Source organism: Diadema setosum, chromosome 8, assembly GCF_964275005.1.
Source record: "Diadema setosum chromosome 8, eeDiaSeto1, whole genome shotgun sequence".
In the NCBI taxonomy this organism is placed as follows: domain Eukaryota; kingdom Metazoa; phylum Echinodermata; class Echinoidea; order Diadematoida; family Diadematidae; genus Diadema; species Diadema setosum.
In genome coordinates this window covers 1,122,814-1,144,432 of record NC_092692.1, presented here as the reverse complement: position 1 = coordinate 1,144,432, position 21,619 = coordinate 1,122,814, and the positions used below count along the sequence as shown (strand labels likewise).

Here is a 21,619-nt window from a genome sequence, read left to right as displayed (position 1 = left end):
GCGCGCGTACGCGCACGTTTTTAGAAAAAATATGAATTTTGAGAATATGAGTAGAATGCGCATGACTTGAAATATATGTGACGCAAATTTCATTGAAAAATTCCATTCCATTAATTAGATATGATTGAGAATGTGTTTTCATATAATGACGTCATAGTGACGTCACGGTCGACTGATCACAATGATACATTAGATTTGTTGTCTTTAGGACATGATGCATACATGGTATAATTTTGAAATTGATAGGCAGAGTACTTTCTGAGCTGACCTCTGCACAACTTTTGGGGAGAAATAAAGAAATAAAGAAGAAGAATAAAGAATCAGTACAGATACAGAAGGTGATCCGAGAGGATACTCGGATCACCTAATAAAGAACTAGACTTGGAATTTGTCAACACTGACAAATTAGGTGATCCGATCTGTTCGTAAATCAACGATTTGAGTCTCCTGATCCCAATAGGCATGACCATACAGGTTTCATCTGTGTTTAGTGGACATTGGCCGAGTGATGTTTGGATTCTCATTTAGAAAAAGTAGTCAGACCTGACATCTATGGTACACAATTCCGTATACACTAACGAAAATACAGAATGAAGTATATTTGACCTTTGACCCCAATTTGCACAGACAAGATGGCATCTGAGCAAAAAGTGGTTATTTTGTGAAATGATCCTTGTAACATGGTCTTTACGTGTGCAAAATATGGGAAAGGTAGGACATGTATTCACCAAGATACAGGATGATACATTTATGACCTTTGACCCTAATTTACATACCCAAGATGACGTCTGATCAAGTAGTTATTATTTTATGAAATAATGTACGTGACATGAACTAAACATGTGCAAAATATGGGAGTGATAAGGTCTGTTTTTCTTGAGTTATTGTAAAGAAAGTTGCAGAAAGAAAGAAGTATCTCAATACATCGAAGATAAGCTTTAATTTCAACCACGTTTTTTGACGTGATCCCGACATCGTATGAAAAATGGAGGGCACACTTTCGATAGCCCAAAGTCTCAGCTACAACATATTAAAATCTGGGAGAAATTCACCGAAGCATAAGTGAGCTAGTGCTCGATAAAGACAATCATGTCAATTTTCACATCTACAAAAATTCCCTCCCATAGAGATAACACGTCATAACGAAGATAAAGAAAGAAGTACATATGACCTTTGACCCCACTTTGCACAGCCAAGATGGCATCTGAGCAAAAAGTGGTTATTTTGTGAAATGATCCTTGTAACATGGTCTTTACGTGTGCAAAATATGGAAAAGATAAGACATGTATTCAACAAGATACAAGATGATACATTTATGACCTTTGACCCTAATTTACATACCCAAGATGACGTCCGATCAAGTAGTTGTTATTTTATGAAATAATGTACGTGACATGAACTAAACATGTGCAAAATATGGGGATGATACGGGGTGTTTTACTTGAGTTATTGCAAAGAAAGTTGCAGAAAGAAAGGAATATGAAAATACATGGAAGATAAGCTTTACTTTCAACCAAGTTTTTGGGCATGATGCCGACTCCGTATGAAAAAACGAAGGGCACACTTACGATAGCCCAAAGTCTCAGCTACAACATACTAAAATATGGGAGAAATTCACCGAAGCATAAGTGAGGTAGTGCTCGATAAAGATAGTCATGTCAGTTTTCATTTCCAGAAAAACTGCACTCCCATAGAGATAACACGTAAACTGGTGAAATTTAACAATGTTACTTTTAATCCCTTTTTACGAGGTGATGCCGTCATCCAATCAAATTGTTGTTATTATATATCTGAAAGACCATTTAATAAGCTACAACATATTGAAATTTGGACGAAAATCAATTAAAGAATAAGTGAGATATGCTTGAATGAACTTGAAATTTGATGACGTCATTTTGAAAATTTACTTTTTTAACTTTACTAAGAAATTTGATATATTTTAATCATTTTTCCAGCATTGCCAACCCATGAAATGACATGTACAACTCATCAGCTTTCAGAATATGTAAAGAAAATGGGGGGTCACCGTCCATCCTGACGAGTAAAATCGGATTTGAAATTGGCAGTTTTTTGGCATTGTTGCACTGTATATCGCCATTGACGCGCGCGCGGAATTTCAACTTTGACGGGCCCGTATGACGTCATTTTGAGTCGGATTGACTTGAAACTTGGTAGAAATATTCCTTGACATTTCAGACATCCGATCAAAGTGAAAAAACGGGAAATTTTCATTGCATATGAGCTGTGCGTGCGTATATGCGCGCGCGCGTACGCGTCCGTCCGATTTTTTCAATTTTTCAAAAAATGCTCTAAATGGTCTGAAACGTGTGCAAAAAAATTTTGAGCTCGATTGGAGCATACAAATATTTCAACGCGCGCGTACGCGCACGGCTTAAGGGTACATATGAATTTTGAGAACATAAGTAGAATCAGCTTGATTTGAACTATACGTGACGTAAATTTCATTGAAAAATTCCATTCCATTAATTAGATATTAGTGAGAATGTGTTTTCATATAATGACGTCATAGTGACGTCATGGTCGACTGATCACTATGATTTTATTAGATTTCTCGTCTTTGGGACATGATACATATATGGTATAAATTTGGCATTGATAGGATGAGGACTTTCTGAGCTAACCTCTACACAACATTTGAGGAGAAAGAACTTTTTGTGACAACGGGAAGTTTAACACTAGAGATTGTAATTTGTCATCACTGACAAATTAAGGTGATCCGATTTTTTTTTTAATCAATGATTCGAGTCCTGATCGTAATAGGCATGACAATACAAGTTTCATCTGTGTTTAGAGACATTGGCCGTGTGAGGTTTGGATTCTCATTTAGAAAAGGGAGTCATATCTGTCATCTTTGGTACCAATTCTGTATACACTTAATAACGAAGATACACCAAAGAATACATATGACCTTTGACCCACCTTTACACTCCCAAGATGGCATCTGAGGAAAAAGTGGTTATTTTGTGAAATGATTCTTGCGACATCGTCTATATTCGTGTGCAAAATATGGCAAAGATAGGACAGGTATTCACCAAGATGCAAAATGCAAAGTCTTAGCTACAACATAAAATCTGGGAGAAATTCACCGAAGGGTAAGTGAGAGCTAGTGCTCGATAAAGAAAAGCATGTTAATTTTCACATTAAAAAAAAATCCCTCCCATAGAGATAACACGTCATAACGACAACATAGAAAGAAGTACATATGACCTTTGACCTCACTTTGCACACCCAAGATGGCGTCTGAGCAAAAAGTGGTTATTTTGTGAAATGATCCTTGTTACATGGTCTTTGTGTGTGCAAAATATGGGAAAGATAGGACATGTATTCACCAAGATACAGGATGAAACATTTATGACCTTTGACCCTAATTTACATACCCAAGATGGTGTCCTATCAAGTAGTTGTTATTTTATGAAATAATGTACGTGACATGAACTAAACATGTGCAAAATATGGGATTGATAGCCATTGTTGTTGTTCATCTATTGCACAGAAAGTAGTAGAAAGAAAGAAAAATAAAGAAAAAATATGTTATTTTATAGAAATTTGAAGGAGAAGCATAAAAAAATCAGAAAAAGATAAAGTTAGGAAGGGAGATTAAGACTAACTAAAGAAAAAGAAGAAAAAAAGTGTTTAACAATTGAAAAAAAATATTGGCAGGGGTGAGCCTCGAACCAGGGACCTTAGGTTTACGAGTCGGATGCGCTATGCAATGACCTATTTCATGCTCCATAGGCCCTGTGTATTAAGCAAAATGACGCTGCATCGAAGCCACGTGCCATTTTCAACCAAGTTTTTCGACGTGATGCCGACGTCGTATGAAAAAATGAAGGGCACACTTACGATAGCCCAAAGTCTCAGCTACAACATACTAAAATCTGGGAAAAATTCACCGAAGCAAAAGTGAGCTAGTGCTCGAAAAAGAGAGTCATGTCAATTTTCACTGCCAGAAAAACTGCTCTCCCATAGAGATAACACGTAAACTGGTCAAATTCTACAAGGATACATTCAATCCATTTTTACGAGGCGATGACGTCATTCAATCAAAATGTTGTTTTACATTAATGAAAGAACATTTCATCAGCTACAACATACTGAAATATGGGAGAAAATTGGCAAAGGATAAGTGAAATACGCTCGAGTGAACTTGTAATTTGATGACGTCATTTTGAAAATTTACTTTTTTTATTTTATTAAGAAATTTTATATCTTTTAATCATTTTGTGAGCATTGCCTACCCATGAAATGACATGTACAACTCATCAGCTTTCAATATATGTAAAGAAAATGGGGGGTCACCGTCCATCCTGACGAGTAAAATCGGATTTAAAATTGGCAGTTTTTTGGCTTAGTTGCACTGTATATCGCCATTGACGCGCGCGCGGAATTTCAACTTTGACGGGCCCGTATGACGTCATATTGAGTCGGATTGACTTGAAACGTGGTATAAATATTCCTTGACATTTCAGACATACGATCAAAGTGAAAAAACTGGAAATTTCAATTGCATATGAGCTGTGCGTGCGTATATGCGCGCGCGCGTACGCGTCCGTCCGATTTTTTCAATTTTTCAAAAATTGCTCCAAATGGTCTGAAACGTGTGCAAAAAAATTTTGAGCTCGATTGACGCATACAAATATTTGAACGCGCGCGTACGCGCACGTTCTAAGAGAAAATATGAATTTTGAGAACATGAGTAGAATGCGCATAACTTGAAATATATGTGACGTAAATTTCATTGAAAAATTCTTTTTCATTAATGAGATATGATTGAGAATGTGTTTTCATATAATGACGTCATAGTGACGTCACGGTCGACTGATCACTACGATTTTACTTGACCCGTCGTCTTTGGGACGTGATGCACATATGGTGTAATTTTGACATTGATAGGAGGAGGACTTTCTGAGCTAATCGATACACAACTTTTGAGGAGAAATAAAGAAAGAATCAGTACAGATACAGAAGGTGATCCGAAGGATACTCGGATCACCTAACTAGAGATTGTAATTTGTCATCACTGACAAATTAAGGTGATCCGATTTTTTTTTAATCAATGATTCGAGTCCTGATACTGCAAAGTCTCAGCTACAACATATTAAAATCTGGGAGAACTTCACCGAAGGGTAAGTGAGCTAGTGCTCGATAAAGACAGTCATGTCAATTTTCACATTTAAAAAAATTCCCTCCCATAGAGATAACACGTCATAACGAAGATACAAAAAGAAGTACATATGACCTTTGACCTCAATTTGCACAGACAAGATGGCATCTGAGTAAAAAGTGGTTATTTTGTGAAATGATCCTTGTAACATGGTCTTTGCGTGTGCAAAATATGGGAAAGATGGAACATGTATTCACTAAGATAAAGGGTGAAACACTTATGACCTTTGACCCTAATTTACATACCCAAGATGGTGTCCGATCAAGTAGTTGTTATTTTATGAAATAATGTACGTGACATGAACTAAACATGTGCAAAATATGGAAGAGATAGAGGCCGTCTTTCTTGAGTTATTGCAAAGAAAATTGCAGAAAGAAAGAAATATCTCAATACATCGAAGATAAGCCTGAATTTCAACCAAAATATTTGACGTGATCCCAACATCGTATGAAAAAACGAAGGGCACACTTACGGTAGCGCAAAGTCTCAGCTAAAACATATTAAAATCTGGGAGAAATTTACCGAAGGGTAAGCGAGCTAGTGCTCGATAAAGATAGTCATGTCAATTTTCATTTCCAGAAAAACTACACTCCCATAGAGATAACACGTAAACTGGTCAAATTTGACAAGATTACTTTCAATCCATTTTTACGAGGTGATACCGTTATCCAATCAAAATATTGTAATTTTATGTTTGAAAGAACATTAAATAAGCTACAACATACTGAGATCTGGGTGAAAATTGACAAAGGACTAGTGAGATACGCTTGAGTGAACTTGAAATTTGATGACGTCATTTTGAAAATTTACTTTTTTTACTTTATTAAGAAATTTGATATCTTTTAATCATTTTGTCAGCATTGCCACCCCATGAAATAACATGTACAACTCATCAGCTTTCAAAATATGTAAAGAAAATGGGGGGTCACCGTCCATCCTGACGAGTAAAATCGGATTTAAAATTGGCAGTTTTTTGGCATAGTTGCACTGTATATCGCCATTGACGCGCGCGCGGAATTTCAACTTTGACGGGCCCGTATGACGTCATATTCAATTGGATTGACTTGAAACTTGGTAGAAATATTCCTTGACATTTCAGACATGCGATCAAAGTGAAAAAACTGGAAATTTCAATTTCATATGAGCTGTGCGTGCGTATATGCGCGCGCGCGTACGCGTCCGTCCGATTTTTTCAATTTTTCAAAAAATGCTCCAAATGATCTGAAACGTGTGCAAAAAAAATTTGAGCTCGATCTGAGCATATAAATATTTCAACGCGCGCGTACGCGCGCGTTTTGAGATAAGAAAGAATTATGAGAATATGATTAAAATTCACTTGACTTGAAATATATGTGACGTAAATTTCATTGAAATATTCCATTCCATTAATGAGATATGCATGAAAATGTGTTTTCATATAATGACGTCATAGTGACGTCACGGTCGACTGATCACTATGATTTTACTTGCGCTGTCGTCTTTGCGACATGATACATACATGGTATAAGTTTGACATTCATAGGTAATGCACTTTCTGAGCTAACCTCTGCACAATTTTTGAGGAGAAAGAAATAAAGAAAGATTCCGTACAGAAACAATAGGTGATCCGAGAGGATACTCGGATCACCTAATAAAGAATCAGTACAGATACAGAAGGTGATCCGAGAGGATACTCGGATCACCTAATAAGCGTTAATTTCAACCAAGTTTTTTATCGTGATGCCGACAACGTATGAAAAAACGAAGGGCACATTATCGGTAGCGTAAAGTCTCAGCTACAACATATTAAAATCTGGGAGAAATTCACCGAAGGTCAAGTGAGCTAGTGCTCGATAAAGACAATCATGTCAATTTTCACATTTAAAAAAATTCCCTCCCATAGAGATAACACGTCATAACGAAGATACAAAAAGAAGTACATATGACCTTTGACCTCAATTTGCACAGACAAGATGGCATCTGAGTAAAAAGTAGTTATTTTGTGAAATGATCCTTGTAATACGGTCTTTGCGTGTGCAAAATATGGGAAAGATAGAACATGTATTCACTAAGATACAGGATGAAACACTTATGACCTTTGACCCTAATTTACATACCCAAGATGATGTCTGATCAAGTAGTTGTTATTTTATGAAATGATTTACGTGACATGAACTTAACATGTCCAAAATATGGATGTGATAGAGGCCGTTTTTCTTGAGTTATTGCAAAGAAAGTTGCAGAAAGAAAGAAATATCTCAACACATCGAAGATAAGCCTGAATTTCAACCAAAAAATGAAGGGCACACTTACGGTAGCGTAAAGTCTCAGCTACAACATATTAAAATCTGGGAGAAATTTATCGAAGGGTAAATGAGCTAGTGCTCGATAAAGATAGTCATGTCAATTTTCATTTCCAGAAAAACTGCACTCCCATAGAGATAACACGTAAACTGGTCAAATTTGACAAGATTACTTTCAATCCATTTTTACGAGGTGATACCGTTATCCAATCAAATTTTTGTTATTTTATGTTTGTAAGAACATTAAATAAGCTACTACATACTGAAATCTGGGTGAAAATTGACAAAGGACTAGTGAGATATGCTCGAATAAACTTGAAATTTGATGACGTCATTTTGAAAATTCACTTTTTTTACTTTATTAAGAAATTTGCTATCTTTTAATCATTTTGTCAGCATTACCACCCCATGAAATGACATGTACAACTCATCAGCTTTCAAAATATGTAAAGAAAATGGGGGGTCACCGTCCATCCTGACGAGTAAAATCGGATTTAAAATTGGCAGTTTTTTGGCATAGTTGCACTGTATATCGCCATTGACGCGCGCGCGGAATTTCAACTTTGACGGGCCCGTATGACGTCATATTGAGTCGGATTGACTTGAAACTTGGTATAAATATTCCTTGACATTTCAGACATCCGATCCGTGTGAAAAAACGGGAAATTTCAATTGCATATGAGCTGTGTGTGCGCATATGTGCGCGCGCGTACGCGTCCGTCCGATTTTTTCAATTTTTCAAAAAATGCTCCAAATGGTCTGAAACGTGTGCAAAAAAAATTTGAGCTCGATTGGAGCATACAAATATTTTAACGCGCGCGTACGCGCACGTTTTAAGAGAAAATATGAATTTTGAGAACATGAGCAGAATTCGCATAACTTGAAATATATGTGACGTAAATTTCATTGAAAAATTCTTTTCCATTAATGAGATATGATTGAGAATGTGTTTTCATATAATGACGTCATAGTGACGTCACGGTCGACTGATCACAGTGATACATTAGATTTGTCGTCTTTGGGACATGATGCATACATGGTATAATTTTGAAATTGATAGGCATTGCACTTTCTGAGCTAACCTCTGCACAACTTTTGAGGAGAAATAAAGAAGAAGAAGAACTAGAGATTGTAATTTGTCGTCACTGACAAATTAAGGTGATCCGATCTTTTTTTTAATCAATGATTCAAGTCCTGATCGCAATAGGCTTGACCATGCAGGTTTCATCTGTGGTCAGAGACATTGGCCGTGTGATGTTTGGATTCTCATTTAGAAAAGGGAGTCATATCTGCTATCTTTGGTACCAAATCTGTATACGCTATAACGAAGATACAACAACAAGTACATATGACCTTTGACCCCACTTTGCACAACCTAGATGGCATCTGAGCAAAAAGTGGTTATTTTGTGAAATGATTCTTGTAACATGATCTTTGCGTGTGCAAAATATGGGAAAGATAAGACATGTATTCACCAAGATACAGGATGAAACATTTGTGACTTTTGACCCTAATTTACATACCCAAGATGTTGTCCGATCAAGTAGTTGTTATTTTATGAAATAATGTACGTGACATGAACTAAACATGTGCAAAATATGGGAGTGATAGGGGCTGTTTTTCTTGAGTTATTGCAAAGAAAGTTGCAGAAACATAGAAATATCTCAATACATCGAAGATAAGCTTTAATTTCAACCAAGTTTTTTAACATGATTCCGACATTGTATGAAGAAAGGAAGGCACACATTCGATAGCGCACAGTCTCAGCTACAACATATTAAAATTGAGGAGAAATTCACCGAAGGGTAAGTGAGCTAGTGCTCGATAAAGACAATCATGTCAATTTTCACATTAAAAAAAATTCCCTCCCATAGAGATACCACGTCATAACGAAGATAAAGAAAGAAGTACATATGACCTTTGACCCAACTTTGCATAGACAAGATGGCATCTGAGCAAGAAGTAGTTATTTTGTGAAATGATCCTTGTAACATGGTCTTTACGTGTGCAAAATATGGGAAAGATAGGACATGTATTCACCAAGATACAGGATGAAACATTTATGACCTTTGACCCTAATTTACATACCCAAGATGGCGTCTGATCAAGTACTTGTTATTTTATGAAATAATGTTCGTGACATGAACTAAACATGTGCAAAATATGGTGGTGATAGGGTATGTTTTTCTTGAGTTATTGCACATAAAGTTGCAAAAATAAAGAAATATTTCAATACATCGAAGATAAGTTTGATGTCAACCAAATTGTTTGACGTGATCCCGACATCGTATGAAAAAACGAAGGGCACACTTACGGTAGCCCAAAGTCTCAGCTACAACATATCAAAATCTTGGAGAAATTCACCGAAGCATAAGTGAGCTAGTGCTCAATAAAGATAGTAATGTCAATTTTCATTTCCAGAAAAACCGCACTGCCATAGAGATTACACGTAAACTGGTCAAATTTGACAAGGTTACTTTCAATCCATTTTTACGAGGTGATACCGTCATCCAATCAAAATATTGTTGTTTTATGTTTCAAAGAACATTAAATAAGCTACAATATACTGAAATCTGGGTGAAAATTGACAAAGGATTAGTCAGATACGCTCGAATAAACTTGAAATTTGATGACGTCATTTTGAAAATTTTCTTTTTTTACTTTATTAAGAAATTTGATATCTTTTAATCACTTTGACAGCATTGCCAACCCATGAAATGACATGTACAACTCATCAGCTTTCAAAATGTGTAAAGAAAATGGGGGGTCACCGTCCAACCTGACGAGTAAAATCGGATTTAGAATTGGCGGTTTTTTGGCATAGTTGCACTGTATATCGCCATTGACGCGCGCGCGGAATTTCAACTTTGACGGGCCCGTATGACGTCATGTAGAGCCGGATTGACTTGAAACTTGGTAGAAATATTCCTTGACATTTCAGGCATCCGATCAAAGTAAAAAACCGGGAAATTTCTATTGCATATGAGCTGTGCGTGCGTATATGTGCGCGCGCGTACGCGTCCGTCCGATTTTTTCAATTTTTCAAAATATGCTCCAAATGGTCTGAAACGTGTGCAAAAAAATTTTGAGCTCGATTTGAGCATACAAATATTTCAACGCGCGCGTACGCGCACTTCTTAAAAGTAAATATTTATTTTAAGAATATGAGTAGAATGCGCATAACTTGAAATATATGTGACGTAAATTTCATTGAAAAATTTCATTCCATTAATGAGATATGATTGAAAATGTGTTTTCATATAATGACGTCATAGTGACGTCACGGTCGACTGATCACAACGATACATTAGATTTGTCGTCTTTGGGACATGATGCATACATGGTATAAGTTTGAACTTGATAGGCATAGCACTTTCTGAGCTAACCTCTGCACAAATTTTGGGGAGAAATAAAGAAAACTAGAGATTGTAATTTGTCATCACTGACAAATTAAGGTGATCCGATCTTTTTTTTTAATCAATGATTCAAGTCCTGATCGCAATAGGCATGACCATGCAGGTTTCATCTGTGGTCAGAGACATTGGCCGTGTGATGTTTGGATTCTCATTTAGAAAAGGGAGTCATATCTGCTATCTTTGGTACCAAATCTGTATACACTATAACGAAGATACAACAACAAGTACATATGACCTTTGACCCCACTTTGCACAACCTAGATGGCATCTGAGCAAAAAGTGGTTATTTTGTGAAATGATTCTTGTAACATGATCTTTGCGTGTGCAAAATATGGGAAAGATAAGACATGTATTCACCAAGATACAGGATGAAACATTTGTGACCTTTGACCCTAATTTACATACCCAAGATGTTGTCCGATCAAGTAGTTGTTATTTTATGAAATAATGTACGTGACATGAACTAAACATGTGCAAAATATTGGAGTGATAGGGGCTGTTTTTCTTGAGTTATTGCAAAGAAAGTTGCAGAAACATAGAAATATCTCAATACATCGAAGATAAGCTTTAATTTCAACCAAGTTTTTTAACATGATTCCGACATTGTATGAAGAATGGAAGGCACACATTCGATAGCGCACAGTCTCAGCTACAACATATTAAAATCGAGGAGAAATTCACCGAAGGGTAAGTGAGCTAGTGCTCGATAAAGACAATCATGTCAATTTTCACATTTAAAAAAATTCCCTCCCATAGAGATACCACGTCATAACGAAGATAAAGAAAGAAGTACATATGACCTTTGACCCAACTTTGCATAGACAAGATGGCATCTGAGCAAGAAGTAGTTATTTTGTGAAATTATCCTTGTAACATGGTCTTTACGTGTGCAAAATATGGGAAAGATAGGACATGTATTCACCAAGATACAGGATGAAATATTTATGACCTTTGACCCTAATTTACATACCCAAGATGGCGTCTGATCAAGTAGTTGTTATTTTATGAAATAATGTTCGTGACATGAACTAAACATGTGCAAAATATGGTGGTGATAGGGTATGTTTTTCTTGAGTTATTGCATATAAAGTTGCAAAAAGAAAGAAATATTTCAATACATCGAAGATAAACTTTAATTTCAACCAAGTTTTTTGACGTGATCCCGACATCGTATGAAAAAACAAAGGACACGCTTACGATAGCCCAAAGTCTCAGCTACAACATATCAAAATCTTGTAGAAATTCACCGAAGCATAAGTGAGCTAGTGCTCGATAAAGATAGTAATGTCAATTTTCATTTCCAGAAAAACTGCACTGCCATAGAGATTACACGTAAACTGGTCAAAGTTGACAAGGTTACTTTCAATCCATTTTTACGAGGTGATGCCGTCATTAAATCAAAATTGTGTTTTTACATTTATGAAAGAACATTTCATAAGCTACAACATATTGAAATTTGGGTGAAAAATGGCAAAGGATAAGTGAGATACGCTCGAGTAAACTTGGAATTTGATGACGTCATTTTGAAAATTTACTTTTTTGACTTTATTAAGAAATTTGATATCTTTTAATCATTTTGTAAGCATAGCCAACCCATGAAATAACATGTACAACTCATCAGCTTTCAGAATATGTCAAGAAAATGGGGGGTCACCGTCCATCCTGACGAGTAAAATCCGATTTAAAATTGGCGGTTGTTTGGCATAGTTGCACTGTGTATCCCCATTGACGCACGCGCGGAATTTTGAGTTTGACGGGCCCGTATGACGTCATATTGAGTCGGATCGACTTGAAACTTGGTAGAAATATTCCTTGACATTTTGGACATCCCATCCGTGTAAAAAAACTGAAAATTTCTATTGCATACTAGCTGTGCGTGCGAATATGTGCGCGCGCGTACGCGTCCGTCCAATTTTTTCAATTTTTAAAAAAATGCTCCAAATGATCTGAAACGTGTGCAAAAAAATTTTGAGCTCGATTTGAGCATACAAATATTTCAACGCGCGCGTACGCGCGCGTTTTAAGATAAATATGAATTTTTGAGAAAATGAGTAGAACCCGCTTGACTTGAAATATATGTGACGTAATTTACATTAAAAAATTCCATTCCATTTATGAGATATGCATGAAAATGTGTTTTCATATAATGACGTCATAGTGACGTCACGGTCGACTGATCACTATGATTTTACTTGCGCTGTCGTCTTTGCGACATGATACATATATGGTATAAGTTTGACATTGATAGGCAATGCACTTTCTGAGCTAACTCTTGCACAACTTTTGCGGAGAAATAAAGAAATAAAGAAAGAAGAATAAAGAACTAGACCCGGAATTTGTCAAGACTGACAAATTAGGTGATCCGTTTTTTTTTTTAATCAATGATTAGAGTCCTGATCACAATAGGCATGACCATAAGGTTTCATCCTTGTTTAGAGACATTGGCCGTGTGATATTTGGATTCTCATTTAGAAAAGGGAGTGAGACCTGCCATCTTTGGTACCGAATTCCGTATACACTAACGGAAATACAGAATGAAGTATATTTGACCTTTGACCTCACTTTGCACACCCAAAATGGCGTCTAAGCAAAAAGTGATTATTTTATGAAATGATTCTTGTAACATGGTCTTTGCGTGTGCAAAATATGGGAAAGATAGGACATGTATTCACCAAGATACTGGATGAAACATTTATGACCTTTGACCCTAATTTACATACCCAAGATGGTGTCCGATCAAGTAGTTGTTATTTTATGAAATAATGTACGTGACATGTACTAAACATGTGCAAAATATGGGATTGATAGCCATTGTTGTTGTTCATCTATTGCACAGAAAGTAGAAAGAAAGAAAAATAAAGAAAAAATTATGTTATTTTATAGAAATTTGAAGGAGAAGCATAAAAAAATCAGAAAAAGATAAAGTAAGGAAAGGGAGATTAAGATTAACTAAAGAAAAAGAAGAAAAAAGTGTTTAAAAAAATTTTAAAAATATTGGCAGGGGTGAGCCTCGAACCAGGGACCTTAGGATTACGAGTCGGATGCGCTACGCAATGACCTATTTCATTCTCCATAGGCCCTGTGTATTAAGCAAAATGACGCTGCATCGAAGCCTCGTGCCATTTTCAACCAAGTTTTTCGACGTGATGCCGACATCGTATGAAAAAATGGAGGGCACACTTACGATAGCCCAAAGTCTCAGCTACAACATACTAAAATCTGGGAGAAATTCACCGAAGCATAAGTGAGCTAGTGCTCGAAAAAGAGAGTCATGTCAATTTTCACTGCCAGAAAAACTGCTCTCCCATAGAGATAACACGTAAACTGGTCAAATTTGACAATATTACTTTCAATCCATTTTTACGAGGTGATGCCGTCATCCAATCAAAATGTTGTAATTATATTAATGAAAGATCATATAATAAGCTACAACATACTGAAATCTGGGTGTAAATTGGCAAAGGATAAGTGAGATACGCTTGAGTGAACTTGAAATTTGATGACGTCATTTTGAAAATTTACTTTTTTTACTTTATTAAGATATTTGATATCTTTTAATCATTTTTCCAACATCGCCAACCCATGAAATAACATATTCAACTCATCAGCTTTCAGAATATGTAAAGAAAATGGGGGGTCACCGTCCATCCTGACGAGTAAAACCGGATTTAAAATTGGCGTTTTTTTGGCATCGTTGCACTGTATATCGCCATTGACGCGCGCGCGGAATTTCAACTTTGACGGGCCCGTATGACGTCATATTAAGTCGGATTGACTTGAAACTTGGTAGAAATATTCCTTGACATTTCAGGCATCCGATAAATGTAAAAAAACGGGAAATTTCTATTGCATATGAGCTGTGTGTGCGAATATGTGCGCGCGCGTACGCGTCCGTCGAATTTTTTCAATTTTTCAAAAAATGCTCCAAATGGTCTGAAACGTGTGCAAAAAAAATTTGAGCTCGATTTGAGCATACAAATATTTCAACGCGCGCGTACGCGCGCGTTTTGAGATAAAAATGAATTTTGAGAATATGAGTAGAATTCACTTGACTTGAAATATGTGTGACGTAAATTTCATTGAAGAATTCCATTCTATTAATGAGATATGCATGAAAATGTGTTTTCATATAATGACGTCATAGTGACGTCACGGTCGACTGATCACTATGATTTTACTTGCGCTGTCGTCTTTGCGACATGATACATATATGGTATAAGTTTGACATTGAGAGGCAGTGCACTTTCTGAGCTAACCTCTGCACAAATTTTGTCCAGAAATAAAGAAGATTAAAAAGAAGAACAAAGAATCAGTACAGATACAGAAGGTGATCCGAGAGGATACTCGGATCACCTAATCAGTACAGATACAGAAGGTGATCCGAGAGGATACTCGGATCACCTAAAAAAGAAAGAATCCGTACAGATACAGAAGGTGATCCGAGAGGATACTCGGATCACCTAAAAACAAAGAATCCGTACAGATACAGAAGGTGATCCGAGAGGATACTCGGATCACCTAACTAGAACCGGAATTTGTCAACACTGACAAATTAGGTGATCCGATCTCTTCGAAAATCAATGATTTGAGTCCTGATCCAAATATTCATGGCCATACAGGTTTCATCTGTGTTGACGGGACATTGGCCGTGTGATGTTTGGATTCTCTTTTAGAAAAGGGAGTGAGACCTGCCATCTTTGGTACCGAATTCCGTATACACTAACGGAAATACAGAATGAAGTATATTTGACCTTTGACCTAACTTTGCACACCCAAGATGGCGTCTAAGCAAAAAGTGATGATTTTATGAAATGATTCTTGTAACATGGTCTTTGCGTGTGCAAAATATGGGAAAGATAGGACATGTATTCACCAAGATACAGGATGAAACATTTATGACCTTTGACCCTAATTTACATACCCTAGATGGTGTCCGATCAAGTAGTTGTTATTTTATGAAATAATGTACGTGACATGTACTAAACATGTGCAAAATATGGGATTGATAGCCGTTGTTGTTGTTCATCTATTGCACAGAAAGTAGTAGAAAGAAAGAAAAATAAAGAAAAACTATGTTATTTTATAGAAATTTCAAGGAGAAGCATAAAAAAAATCAGGAAAAGATAAAGTAAGGAAAGGGAGATTAAGATTAACTAAAGAAAAAGAAGGAAAAAAGTGTTTTAAAAAATTTAAAAAAAATATTGGCAGGGGTGAGCCTCGAACCAGGGACCTTAGGGTTACGAGTCGGATGCGCTACGCAATGACCTATTTCATTCTCCATAGGCCCTGTGTATTAAGCAAAATGACGCTGCATCAAAGCCTCGTGCCATTTTCAACCAAGTTTTTCGACGTGATGCCGACATCGTATGAAAAAATGGAGAGCACACTCAAGATAGCCCAAAGTCTCAGCTACAACATACTAAAATCTGGGAGAAATTCACCGAAGTGTAAGTGAGCTAGTGCTCGAAAAAGAGAGTCATGTCAATTTTCACTGCCAGGAAAACTGCTCTCCCATAGAGATAACACGTAAACTGGTCAAATTTGACAATGTTACTTTCAATCCATTTTTACGAGGTGATGCCGTCATCCAATCAAAATGTTGTAATTATATTAATGAAAGATCATATATTAAGCTACAACATACTGAAATCTGGGTGTAAATTGGCAAAGGATAAGTGAGATACGCTCGAGTGAACTTGAAATTTGATGACGTCATTTTGAAAATTTACTTTTTTTACTTTATTAAGAAATTTGATATCTTTTAATTATTTTACCAGCATCGCCAACCCATGAAATAACATGCCCAACTCATCAGCTTTCAGAATATGTAAAGAAAATGGGGGGTCACCGTCCATCCTGACGAGTAAAATCGGATTTAAAATTGGCGTTTTTTTTGGCATCGTTGCACTGTATATCGCCATTGACGCGCGCGCGGAATTTCAACTTTGATTGGCCCGTATGACGTCATATTGAGTCGGATTGACTTGAAACTTGGTAGAAATATTCATTGACATTTTAGGCATCCGATAAGTCTAAAAAAACGGGAAATTTTCATTGCTTATGAGCTGTGTGTGCGAATATGTGCGCGCGCGTACGCGTCCGTCCAATTTTTTCAATTTTTCAAAAAATGCTCCAAATGGTCTGAAACGTGTGCAAAAAAAACTTGAGCTCGATTTGAGCATACAAATATTTCAACGCGCGCGTACGCGCACGTTTTAAGAGAAAATATGAATTTTGAGAATATGAGTAGAATGCGCATAACTTGAAATATATGTGACGTAAATTTCATTTAAAAATTCCATTCCATTAATGAGATATGATTGAGAATGTGTTTTCATATAATGACGTCATAGTGACGTCACGGTCGACTGATCACTTTGATTTTAGTTCGATTGCCGTCTTTGGGAGACGATACATATATGGTATAATTTTGAAATTGATAGGAGGAGCACTTTCTGAGCTAATCGATACACAAATTTTGAGGAGAAATAAAGAAGAAGAAAAACAAAGAATCCGTACAGATACAGAAGGTGATCCGAGAGGATACTCGGATCACCTAACAAAGAATCCGTACAGATACAGAAGGTGATCCGAGAGGATACTCGGATCACCTAATAATACAATGTAATAATGATAATAATGAAAAGCAAGAAATTGGTAAGTTCGCCGTTGGTGGCGTCAGCACTATTTAGCAAGTTTTTGTGCTTGAAAACATTCTGGCACCTGGTAAGGACTCTCAAATGCTCTTTGAATTAGGAACCAACGTGGGCCTTGGTTTGAAAAGAAAGACTGAGAAGCACGGTTCTAGAGCACTAATTCTTAAGACAGTGAGATTTTATGGATGATGCCCTTCTTATCCTCGCCGGAAAAAAAAAAAAAAAAACAAAACAAACATGAAGGCGTCTTTGGGTATAATCGAGAGGAGACTTATCAGTGGCTGCAAGAGATTCGTTTGGCTGTGCTCTTTTGAGCCTCTTTGCTAATTAACTGTCAGATATGGTCAAATTTTGATGTTTCTTTTTTTCTTATGGGGAAAGTTCTAACCTCAAATAATGAAAGCCTCCGATAAATCGTAAATTTTGCTTATATCTCACGTTTTTGCAAATATCGCCATCTGGTTCTGAAATGAAAGCGATCATGGCGTAACAAAAATTACTCCATGTGTCTCGGAAGTATTCCTCTCCGTAGACGGTGATCATCTCCTCTCGGATTGCTCTGAAAGTCCAATCATCTATATCGCGAAGAGCTGTGAAAGAGAGTGTGACAAAAAAGTAGTAAAAGAATAAAATGAATCTATGCTTTCCAGCAGAGTTGAAATAGAATATTCGATCAAACATATGGATAACACTCAAATCGTTACAAAATCAGAGTTTGATATTTTGTGCAAACTACCTGCATTTCAGGCTAAAACTAATTTGTCAGATTTTTACAACAGGGCAAACAATATCAGCCTGGCAGATGTTCATCTCCGCTCAAAAACATGTATGTCGTTTTTCAATCAAAGACTCCATTGATGAATCATACCACGTACTTTATTACTAATACAGTCAAACCTGCCTTAGCGGCCATCTGTCTGTAACGGCCACTGAAAAATCCTCCGAGAGAAAAGCAGGATAGCTGTAAAAGACTCTGTGTATAGCGGCCACCTGTCTATTGCGGCCAGCGGCCACAATTTATGTTTCCCGCGGTAGATTTTAACCTGCCTTAGTTGTAGAAGCCACAGACCCGATGGAGCCGTAGCCGAGCCGATAATTCAACGTGCTTTTCTGCTTTGTAGCCGTGCCAGTCATTCATGGACAACGTTTAGTGATCGCCACCGCTGCATTCATCAGTCGTTCAGTCATGGTAATGCACTAGTGTTAAGCTTTCTTCACAACTGTACACATGCACTGTGCAATAATTTTACAAACACCGGCATTGTCCAATGCATGAAACACACGTGTGCATACGTACACACATACATGTCCGTGTAAGTACTTACAGATGTGCAAAACGATGATACACACTAATAGGTAATGCGCACAGAGTTGGATAACCTGTCTACAGTGACCACTTGTCTATAACGGCCATTTTTTTCGTCTCCCTTGGGTGGCCGCTATAGACAGGTTTTACTGTACTCAATTTTAATCTGATACTTTGGCTTTATAAGCGATTCTTCACTTTCTGACGGAAAGTTGATTGATTTAGAGCATTGATTCTTTATCACGTGTACATAATATCATATCCTTTTGGATAAGTGACATAGAAATCCTTTTTTTTTCTTTTTTTTTTTTTTGCACTACGAAACATTCAAGAAATTAAACTGTCCAGTATACCCTCAAATTTTTCCACCAGTGTATCAGTCATGTAAGCAAACGAGCCCGAGAGCACGAGTTTATTCACATCGTCAGGATAGGTTGCCGCAAGAAGCAAGGCAGAGATGCCACCAGCACTCCAGCCGAGGACACTGAACCTGGTATAACCTAGAGCCTGTGAGATTGGAACAAGATCGAGTAAGTCAGGGAAGTCCAGCCTCAACTCATTAACCACATTAGATGCGCACACATCAAGATGCATACACACGTGCAACAACAACAACAACAACAACACAAACAATCATTTTTTTTTTGTAAATATTTTGTTGCATTCTATCTAAATCTTCTTTTGGCTTTCTAAATTGAACTAATGCTTTGCATGTAAAACTTATCAATCACAAACCAATGACAACAAATGCATATTTTCTTTCATTCCATTTTCAGCTTTCTCCTTCCTCGTCTCGGGTCGGAACCGCCGACAGAGTACTCCTTTGTCGTACTGCCAAAAAGAGAGATCAAGAAACAATAGCAGGGCCTATTTATGCTGCACTGCTGATGGTAGGGACACAAAATTTGTGCTGAAAAGGGTAGTGGACGCATTTTCTCCCATCAGTTTGGTCTATTTGTTAAAAAAAGAAATAATAATTTGTGTATCCTCCTCTCTTCATAAATCTACTTTAATGTACCTTAACTACACATGGGATGGTTTATGATTCCGTATACATAACAGGCCTGTCTGTGTGTGAATATATGTGTGTGTGTGTGTGTGTGTGTGTGTGTGTGTGTGTGTGTGTGTGTGTGTGATGAAATAGGGCTGCTTTCTTACCAAATGATAATCGAATTAGATGGTAGGAGACTTAACGGTGCACCACGTATTCTTTCTTGGGTATGTAATATATAATTGGCCCTGAAAAGGGCCTGCCCACACTCCGGACGTTTCGGCAGGCATGTTCTTGCTGCATTGAGAACATGCTTGTCGAAAGGTCGGGAGTGGGTAGGCCCTTTTCAGGGCCACATACATACCCAAGAAAGAATATGTGGCGCACCGTCAAGCCTTCTACCACCCGACGTTCCAACGTGCCACGGAAGCCTTCAAAGATTTCAATAATCGAACTAAATCCTATATAGGGCCTACTAATATAACTAATCTATAGAATTATAGAAATATAAATGCATAGACACTTCTGTCATGCTAACACTTTAGTAATCCGGAAATTCGTTGTTCCAAATGTTTGTTAGTCCGAAAAGGAAATAATTATAGGTTCGTCAATACGAAATTAAGATTAAACAGGTTACGTTGGTACACACCTTCTTTTTTTTAGATTATATTGATTTACATGGTATAGGCTTACTAGTATTTCATTACTGTTGGCAATAGAATTCTTACTCTCATGAGTTCTCTTCCATCTCTGGCATCCCTCAGCAAGAAATCCTCGGGGAAGTCTCGGCGTGGTGGTCTCGACCAACCGTAACCCCGTGGATCGAACGCTACTAGGGTGAAGATATCTCGGTCCAGATTATCGAGCTGGGGCTGAAAGCTTGACCGAATCGAAACTTATAACGGAAAAGATCAACGCATGTTATTCACAGTTTTTTTTTCTCTCTCTCTTTTTACTCGCTAATTAGTTTACGAGTCAAAGCTAATACGAAGCGTCAAATCATGTAAATCTAATAAACGACACTTGAATTGCGGTCACACTGCAAAAACATAGCGAAGTTCAAGACCGAGATCTTAAAGATCGCGATCTTTAAAATCGCGATCTTTTGCCAGTGTGACCAGTGTGGCTTACTTTTGGTTGAGATGAGGGGATTCAGATTTAAACTCTTTTATCATATGATCAAAAACCACTTATGATATATTAAAAAGCATACAATTGTAAGAGGTATTCAAAGATTATTTGATGAAAATCGGTTCAGTTGAAATGGCTGATCCGTCCCAAAACAAAATGTAACAAAGTGGTCCTAATAAAAAATATTGGTTCCGTCTTTCATTAAGACGTCTCTGTTTGTTCATTTGTTTGGTTGTTTTGTTTGTTTGTTTGTTTGTTCGTTTGTTTGTTTTTGATATCTCAGCCTTTTCAAAATCAATTTTTGTCAAATAAACTTTGAATTCCCCTCAGAATATTTTGTATGCTCTTTCAAATTAAAAAAAAAAAAAGTTTCACATATTCTCACAAGCTCAACATCTCAAAACAACAACAACAACAACAACTATACTATCCCGTTACCAGAGTGAAGTTTATTGCACGGGAATTTTTTAGTAAAATACAGAGAGCGAGACGAAGGGTAGCTAAATACTATAAAAAATGTCATTGTTCAGACTGTGAAAAGAGGCTAGGAAAAAAAAAGCTCCGACAAGATTTTATGTATGCATTCAGTTATAACAAGGAAGACGTATGGTGAAGGTAAGAAAAGAGAGAGGGAAAGAGCGCGAAAGGGAGA

General features: G+C 36.9%; 1 protein-coding gene across 1 annotated transcript in view; it reads right to left on the bottom strand.

The window, feature by feature from the left end:
• Positions 1 to 21,363, bottom strand: part of LOC140231687 (valacyclovir hydrolase-like) — a 92,396-nt gene extending 71,033 nt beyond the window's left edge. Inside the window, exons 1-4 of the mRNA XM_072311841.1 lie at positions 21,353 to 21,363; positions 20,565 to 20,715; positions 19,199 to 19,352; positions 17,978 to 18,129 (exon numbers count right to left, since the gene is read on the bottom strand). Coding sequence (XP_072167942.1) covers positions 17,978 to 18,129; positions 19,199 to 19,352; positions 20,565 to 20,715; positions 21,353 to 21,363 — 468 coding nt within the window. The remainder of the gene's footprint in view (positions 1 to 17,977; positions 18,130 to 19,198; positions 19,353 to 20,564; positions 20,716 to 21,352) is intronic.
• Positions 21,364 to 21,619: the final 256 nt, after the last annotated feature.